This window comes from Mobula birostris, chromosome 4, assembly GCF_030028105.1.
Source record: "Mobula birostris isolate sMobBir1 chromosome 4, sMobBir1.hap1, whole genome shotgun sequence".
Lineage (NCBI taxonomy): Eukaryota > Metazoa > Chordata > Chondrichthyes > Myliobatiformes > Myliobatidae > Mobula > Mobula birostris.
The window spans coordinates 81,675,465-81,684,812 of NC_092373.1; the positions used below are offsets into that span (position 1 = coordinate 81,675,465).

At 40.2% G+C, this 9,348-nt stretch overlaps 1 protein-coding gene across 1 annotated transcript in view; it reads right to left on the reverse strand.

Moving 5' to 3' along the window:
* The window catches only part of LOC140197037 (rho guanine nucleotide exchange factor 4-like), a 129,325-nt gene extending 128,782 nt beyond the window's left edge, over positions 1 to 543 (reverse strand). Inside the window, exon 1 of the mRNA XM_072256968.1 lies at positions 472 to 543. Within this exon, the coding sequence (XP_072113069.1) occupies positions 472 to 543 (72 nt within the window). The remainder of the gene's footprint in view (positions 1 to 471) is intronic.
* Positions 544 to 9,348: the final 8,805 nt, after the last annotated feature.

Sequence of the window (9,348 nt, forward strand, 5' to 3'; positions counted from 1 at the left end):
TGGTGCTCCTTTGGAAAGAAAATTTTATTCATTAAGTGATTCCAAAATGCTTAGTGACCCCAAACCAAATAAATGCACTCTTATCAACAACAATTATCTGTACTAAGCCAATCCAGTAGATGCTTAACTTTGTTGCGAAACACTCACCAATACCTTTGATAACTACTTGTGTGTGTTAAGATGAGCAGGAATAGACCATGGGAGTATGTGGATGCAAAACAGGAAAACAGTGTGCAATGGATGGATCTGAGAGTAAGTGCAGTACCAACAGATCAGATGGAAGCGCTGGAGGGCTATTGTGCAGCTGCGGGTTGATGGAGCTAGGCACAATAACACTTCAGCATGAACTAGATAGGCCGAAGGGCCTGTTTCTGAACTGTGGTGCCCTGTGACGCTTGGATTCTATGATCCTGCCATGGAAGGTAGTGGATAGTTAACAGAGGAGAAGATCCCTTATTTTGGTTTTCTCACCCTGGTTACTTTGCCAAGTTCCAGGAAATCTGGGGATCCAAAGGAACCCACGGTCTTCTTGTTTCCGTCCATCAAAGTCACAGCTCCTTCCAGTGATGTTCACTCAGTGAAAGGTGTTGGCAGAATAGGAGTCGGGAAGATTCCCAGGACCACAATAATGTGGATGCTCTGGTACTAAACCCCAGAAATAAGATAAAGTCCAAACCTGTATTATTTTTAACAAATGGCTATAATACTGATAGTAAAGGTGAATAGGAGTCCTGTGGGGCCGTGTCTTATTCTGATTGTCGAAAGTCACTTCCATTGTGATTGGTTAGTTTAGAAAGTGCAGCGGGTTTTCCCATTGGATGGATGCCTGGTGTCTAGTTTCAAATATCCTAGGTATGTAAAATAGCATGTTGGAGGGGCTTGCTCTCTTCATCCTATGTTTGAGTCAAGATGATTGGGAAGGAAAGCTATCCGTGCATTTTTAACTAAGTATGCTTGTTGAATGTACATATGTTTGTTGAATATTCGGCTTTGTACTGTCTGTAACTTGGTGAACATGAATGTTTGGTTGAATTTCTACTGTTTGTTAGTAAATGATTAATATACCAATTCGAATTCAATGCGTTTCCTGTCCCACTTGCCAGACCCACAAACCTGATTCGACATTATAGCAGGATTTCCACAAGTAGCCAAAGTGTTTTAGTGAATGCTGAAGTTGCTAACCGTTTTCCTCTAACATATTTAACCCCTAGTCTCCCAAATCCATGTGGTCATAGGAATGATAATGACTCACAAAGAGTGAAGAAAGTGCAATAGGCCGAAGTGAGAAAAAAGGTGAGATGTTAGGCATTCTTATTTGTAGGCTTTATGTCATTAAACAATGTATTTCAGTCAATATGGAATAAGATTATTTTTAGTTCCTCTAAGCACATTTACAGGCTGTCCCCAGATAATGAATAGATTATGTTTTTACTGATGGCCATAGGATGATTTTGTCCATAACTAAGGAAAAAACACAATAGTTACTTGATATGGTGACTATAGTTCCATAGTATTGTAATGAATGACATCAAAAGCACAGAAAACTGATAGTTATACAGAATAGAAACAAGCCTTAAGCCCAACTGGTCCACGTCAACCAATATTCCCATCTAAAATAATCCCATTTGCCAACTTTGGCCTTTATCCCTCTAAACATTTCCTTTCCATGTAACTGTCCAAATACCTTTTAAATGTTGGTAATCTTCCTGCCTCAACCATTTGCTCTGGTAATTCATTCCATCTATGGACCACCCCACTGGGTGAAAATTTGCCTCTCAAGTTCCTACTAAATCTCTCCCCTCTTACAGCAACTTACATCCTCTTGTTCTGATTCCCCAGTCTTTGGATAAAGACAAATTCATCCTATATACGTATGTCCTCAATTGTACACACCTCTAAGAAAGGACAATTGCTAAAAGAGCAAGGAAACCAGTTCTGCCATTCATAGGAACATAGGTGTGTATATATGTCAAATGTTTGAATTTAACAATATTATGGGAGCTCATTCTTAGGCAGGATTCTCCATAAGTCAGAAATTCAAACTCTGGGAAAGGTCTGTATTGTTTCTTTTCTCCATGCTCACACTTTTTGTGAACTATCATCATCCTTTTTATTTATTTATTAAATCCTGCCTTCATTCTTATTTCTGCTTCCCAGTTCCCAGCCCGACCCACAGCCTCTACGTTCCCACCCTGATGGTCTTGCTTCCTTTCATGCTTAATTCCCATTCTGACAGAAGTCATCAATCTGAAATATGAACTCTACTTTCCTCTTTCCTATTGTCGATTGGCCCATTAAATAGCTCCAACATCTCAGATTTCTTCTGAATTTTGAAGCATTTTGCTTTTTTGAAATACTTATTTGACTTGCATTGAATGGTCCTGTTGCCTTTGAACTAGAGTACAGATGAGTTCTGTTATGATCTAGAACGAACGTGATGGTGTGCTTTTCCAGTTGATATTCTCTGATTGTGTCTCTTGCCTGCCTTTACCTGTGTTATCCCTGGTTTCATTTTCAGTGATGCTTCAATTCAGATCTTCTCTGATTCTTGTTCCCCTCCTTCAGGGTTTGACTTAAAAACACAAGTAAATGATATTATTAGTTTCAGAAAAATGCTCCTACCACCTAGAATTGGGATTACAATAGAACCAGATTATTCTCTCACTTCAAGACTATTAAACAATTGTTTGTCATCAATAGATAGTATGCACCCTATGTTTTCCTATAAGTACCTCAACTACTTGTTGAGCGATACAGCAGTGAAAGAAGTGCATGGAGTAAAGCCAGATCTAACATATAGAGAGGCTTTGAGGAAAGAGAAGCAGAATAAATGGTGTAAAGACAGTAAGGTAGAAGGGCTGAAATGTGTGTACCTCAATGCAAGAAGCATCAGGAACAAAGGTGATGAACTGAGAGCTTGGATACATACATGGAATTATGATGGAGTGGCCATTACAGAGACTTGGCTGGCACCAGGGCAGGAATGGGTTCTCAATATTCCTGGATTTCAGTGGTTTAAAAGGGATAGAGAGGGCAGAAAAAGGGGAGGAGGGGTGGCATTACTGGTCAGGGATACTATTACAGCTACAGAAAGGGTGGGTAATGTAGCAGGATCCTCTTTTGAGTCAGTATGGGTGGAAGTCAGGAACAGGAAGGGAACAGTTATTCTATTGGAGGTATTCTATAGGCCCCCTGGTAGCAGCAGAGATACAGAGGAGCAGATTGGGAGGCAGATTTTGGAAAGGTGCAAAAATAACAGGCTTGTTATCATGGGTGACTTTAACTTCCCTAATATTGATTGGCACCTGATTAGTTCCAAGGGTTTAGATGGGGCAGAGTTTGTTAAGTGTGTCCAGGACGGATTCCTGTCACAGTATCTGGACAGGACGACTAGGGGGAATGCCATACTAGATCTAGTACTAGGTAATGAACCGGGTCAGGTCACAGATCTCTCAGTGGGCGAGCATCTGGGGGACAGTGACCACCGCTCCCTGGCCTTTAACATTATCATGGAAGAGGATAGAATCAGAAAGGACAGGAAAATTTTTAATTGGAGAAGGGCAAGTTATGAGGCTATAAGGCTAAACTTGCAGGTGTGAATTGGGATGACGTCTTTGCAGGGAAAGGTACTATGGACATGTGGTCGATGTTTAGAGATTTCTTGCAGGATGTTAGGGATAAATTTGTCCCGGTGAGGAAGATAAAGAATGGTAGGGTGAAGGAACCATGGGTGACAAGTGAGGTGGGAAATCTAGTCAGGTGGAAGAAGGCAGCATACATGAGGTTTAAGAAGCAAGGATCAGATGGGTCTATTGAGGAATATAAGGAAGCAGGAAAGGAGCTTAAGAAGAGGCTGAGAAGAGCAAGAAGGGGGCATGAGAAGGCCTTGGCGAGTAGGGTAAAGGAAAACCCCAAAGCATTCTTCAATTATGTGAAGAAAAAAAGGATGACAGGAGTGAAGGTAGGACCGATTAGAGATAAAGGTGGGAAGATATGCCTGGAGGCTGTGGAAGTGAGCGAGGTCCTCAATGAATACTTCTCTTCGGTATTCACCAATGAGAGGGAACTTGATGATGGTGAGGACAATATGAGTGAGGTTGATGTTCTGAAGCATGTTGATATTAAGGGAGAGGAGGTGTTGGAGTTGTTAAAATACATTAGGACAGATAAGTCCCAGGGGCCTGACGGAATATTCCCCAGGTTGCTCCACGAGGCGAGGGAAGAGATTGCTGAGCCTCTGGCTAGGATCTTTATGTCCTCATTGTCCACGGCAAAATACCAGAGGATTGGAGGGAGGCGAATGTTGTCCCCTTGTTCAAAAAAGGTAGTAAGGATAGTCTGGATAATTATAGACCAGTGAGCCTTATGTCTGTGGTGGGAAAGCTGTTGTAAAAGATTCTTAGAGATAGGATCTCTGGGCATTTAGAGAATCATGGTCTGATCAGGGACAGTTAGCATGGCTTTGTGAAGGGCAGATCGTGTCTAACAAGCCTGATAGAGTTCTTTGAGGAGGTGACCAGGCATATAGATGAGAGCAGTGCAATGGATGTGATCTATATGGATTTTAGTAAGGCATTTGACAAGGTTCCACATGGTAGGCTTATTCAAAAAGTCAGAAGGCATGAGATCCAGGGAAGTTTGGCCAGGTGGATTCAGAATTGGCTTGCCTGCAGAAGGCAGAGGGTTGTGGAGGAGGGAGTACATTCAGATTGGAGGATTGTGACTAGTGGTGTCCCACAAGGATCTGGTCTGGGACCCCTATTTTTCGTGATTTTTATTAGCAACCTGGATGTGTTGGCAAGTTTGCAGACGACACAAAGTTTGGTGGTGTTGTAGATAGTGTAGAGGATTGTCAAAGATTGCAGAGAGACATTGATAGGATGCAGAATTGGGCTGAGAAGTGGCAGGTGGAGTTCAAGCTGGAGAAGTGTGAGGTGGTACACTTTGAAAGGACAAACTCCAAGGCAGAGTACAAAGTAAATGGCAGGATACTTGGTAGTGTGGAGGAGCAGAGGGATCTGGGGGATGTGGAAGCATTGGAAAGGGTACAGAGGAGATTTACCAGGATGCTGCCTGGTTTAGAGAGTATGCATTATGATCAGAGATTAAGGGAGCTAGGGCTTTACTCTTTGGAGAGAAAGAGGATGAGAGGAGACATGATAGAGGTGTACAAGATAATAAGAGGAATAGATAGAGTGGATAGCCAGCGCCTCTTCCCCAGGGCACCACTGCTGAATACAAGAGGATATGGCTTTAAGGTAAGGGGTAGGAAGTTCAAGGGGGATATTAGAGGAAGGTTTTTTGCTCAGAGAGTGGTTGGTGCGTGGAATGCACTGCCTGAGTCAGTGGTGGAGGCAGATACACTAGTGAAGTTTAAGAGAGTACTAGACAGGTATATGGAGGAATTTAAGGTGGGGGCTTATACAGGAGGCAGGGTTTGAGGGTCGGCACAACATTGTGGGCCGAAGGGCCTGTACTGTGCTGTACTATTCTATGTTCTATGTTCTATGTACGATGAGGTTGCTGCAAGGAAGTCAATCAGTGTGTGTTGCTTTGGATTTCCAACATCTGCCGAGTTTCTTGTGTTTGCTAATTTTTGTCCATTGTTCCGCAGCAATCAAGGATAGAGGTTTGTAAAGGTGTTCATAATCATGAAGGGTCTTGATGCAGTAAAGTGATTAGTTTACCAGCCTGTTGATTTTTAACCAGAACTTCCATATTTAAGATCAATGTCAAAGAAACAGAATTAATCTGACTATACATTGTGAAGTTTGTTGAAGATGTCCTTGATGCTGTAATCTACAAGATTGATGTAATGTGATTCATTAACAAGTTTTATAATTTCACATGAGTCTATGAGGGAAGAAGGGAAAGAAGGTGACCCGGAAGGAATGAACAATATTCTTCTCTGAAGGATCACACCCCGGCAGATTGTGATAGCTTCCCAGTGCCCTTCTAAGGGGGCAAAGGTAGATGCTTCCCAGTGGCATGTACAGAATGAGGCAACACACTGTCAAGATGATGGTTGGCCATCTAAGGTGAAGATGAGTTGGGAGGGGGGGTGGAATACTCCTTTTGGGTGGTTGTGCATCTTTAGAAATCTTTGTCCCAGAGGTCACTGAAAATACTTGATGGTTAGACCAGAATCTTACTGATCAAGAAACTTGAATTCATTTCACTAATTCATCAAAGACACGGGAGAGACTGCAGATGCTGGAAATCTAGAACGCTATACACAGCGTTCTGGAGTAGCTCAGCCGGTCAGCCGGTCAGACAGCACCTATACATGGGAACAAACTGTTGATGTTTCGGGCCAAGACCCTTCAATCAGACTGGAAAGGAAGGGGGAAGGAGTCAGAATAAGAAAGTGGGAGGAGGGGAGGAAGAATTTCAAGGTGGAAGGTGATAGGTGAAACCAGGAGAGGGAGAGGCTGTGAAGTCACTAACTTATCACTCTTTACACCTTAGATTATAGAAGTCTCAGTTTTAAGTTGAACAGCCAAAGGCCTGTGTTAATTTATGAAGATTTCACTCCATGGGTTGATTGTTACACCTGCTGCATTTTAACACCTTTCGCTAGTTTTTGACAGTTTTCTAGAAATCAACACTTTATGGTTAAAATCTTTAATTTCCTGTTGCATTTTAACATAAAGAATTGTAATGAGAAAGAACCAATCCAAACACTGAAAACAGAGGCAAAGGGAGCAACTTCAGAGAAATTACATTGGATATGTAAATAAACTCATGACTTAATTAGCCACCTAATGAACAAAATTGCTTAAAACCAATTAATAAACTTTTCAACACCTCTGAACATGTCTGAAATAATTTGTGTTCTCATGTACTGTTTCCCTGTTCCCACAATCCTTCGCGACAGTGTAATTTCCAGCTTATCATGATGGAAGAAATAAAACAAAAGCATATAGTACTGCCTACAACATACCCACAAATATAACTTTGCTTTAGCTGTGTTACACACTAGTTGCAGTTAGCTTACATATCCAAATCCCCCTTTTCAAACATTGAGTGATCAACATGAGAAGAGGAAAGGGGCATCGATTCCACTATTACACCGATGAAAATGATCTTAGAGTGACGATGTCAAGCCATTGATTGAAGTTTACAGAGATGAATATTATGTCATAATACCTCTCACAATGTCTATTGTGTGGTCATATTTATAATCTGATTGATGGCAGTTCACCAATTGTAAATTGAACATTAACAATTGATTTCTGACTTAATTGAATCAAGTCAGTTTTAAGTAAGCAGCCACTTCACAACTTCATGGTGTGAATGGTGAATATTTAAAAAAAGCAACTTCCCATTCAATCTTCATATTATGAGAATATTAATGACAATGGCCATTAACGTTAAGGAGTTCTGTGATGATAGATTCTGGAGTTCCTCTGGCTAATGATGCTTACTTTTGTAATAACAAGGTTTCATATATATAGAATATGACCAGCATGATTAAATGAGCAAACTTCAAGAGCTCAAGTTCCACATTTGTTTGTTTTCGGTGAAATGTGTATTAATGACTCTTTAACATCTTTTGTTCATTAATTATGCCATCTGATTTTCTGCTACTTTCCTGAAGTCTTAGGATATGCAGCAAGATGTTAATATCTTTGTGAGTGGAGGCGGGTATCTGAGCCTACCAAGGCAATACGAGGAAGGACTTTGTAGGGAGTGGTGAGGGAAGGTTTATTGGTTTTGTGCTGAGAGAAATGTTGGGAATTTGCTTAACAGCATTCATCTCCGAGACATTGTTAGTATGAAGGAGCTAAAGTCTAAAGGTTTGCAATATAGGAAGTGTTCTGCACAGTAGCTTTCCCTCTGGCATCTGGGGACCATGACTTGGTTCAATGGCTCAATTTAATATCAGAGAATGTATACAACCTGAAATCCTTAATCTTCAGAGACATCCACAAAATAGCAAAAGCCCACTGAATGAATGAAAGAAAACCCTCCCTCCCTCCCTCTCCCCACTCCATGCACAAGCAGCAACAAAAGAATCAACCCTTCCCCCACTTGCTCCCACGAAAGCATCAACCCCCACCACTCTGTTATTTCAAGTAATAGCAAAGTCCCCCAGCAACCATGAACTAGAGTCCATCAAAACTACTGTCCATCCCAACACTTCAACATCTCAGACAGGCTCTCTCTCTCTCTCTCTCTCACTAGTGAGGGGGAGAGAGGGAGAGAGAGAGATATCGCTCTTGCAACAGACAAGGAGACCAACAGCTTGCTGTTTCGATGTTACAATCTGCAACGTTGCTTATTTGAGTTCTCCCCAACTCGAGGGCCTTCTTTTGGCAGCAGCGTACACTGCTGTCTCAAAATTTCAATCTCCCGCGTCACTTCAGTCGGAAACACTGGCGAGGAATCAGGTTGTCATTTTCATTTTAAAAATCTTTTTATTGATACATAATCTTCTACAGCTTTAAAATGATACAAGACTTCAACAAATTGATATATATACAGTTAATAAAGCTGAAGAAAAAAACTTGTCAAAAAAGAATAATAGATGATAATGAAAAAAAATTATGTTTTTATAAAGAAAAGAAAGAAAAAAAGAGAACCTCAACTAACTAAAAGAGAAAAAAACCCTGGTAACTACAAGAGAAAGAAAAAGAAAAAAGAAGAAAAAAGAGAAAAAAAGACCATTAAGAACCAACTCCCAGAGCGATACATCTTCCAATCATCAATATATATAAAGAAGAAAAATCATCAACCACCAATTCACATTTATATAAAATAAGATTGGAAGGAAACCATATAAATTAATTCAAATTAAATGATAATATTTAGCAAAAGAGCCACATCTTCTCTCAAAATCGAATCGAGGATCAAAAGTTCTACTTCTAATTTTTTCCAAGCTAAGACATAACATTACTTGAGAAAACCATTGAATTAATGTAGGGACAGAGGTAACTTTCCATTTCAATAAAGCAGCCCTTCTTGCCAACAATGTGACAAATGCAATTACATGTTGGTCTGAAGATGAAATACCCTGAATATGATGCAGAACTATTCCAAATAAGACAGTTAATGTATTAAGTTGTAAATTAATTTTCAGAGCTTTAGAAATTGTAGAAAATAAAGATTTCCAAAAAGATTTTAATGAAGAACATTACCAGAACATATGTGACAAAGTGGCTACTTCAGTTTTACACCTATCAGAATAATTGTCTATGTTAGGAAATATTTTAGATAATCTCTCCTTTGTTAAAGAAAAACGGTGAACAACTTTAAATTGAATTGAACAGTGATTGGCACATATTAAAGAAGAACTGACTATTTTCAAAACTCGCAACCAATCTTCATTAACAAAGGTCATATTAA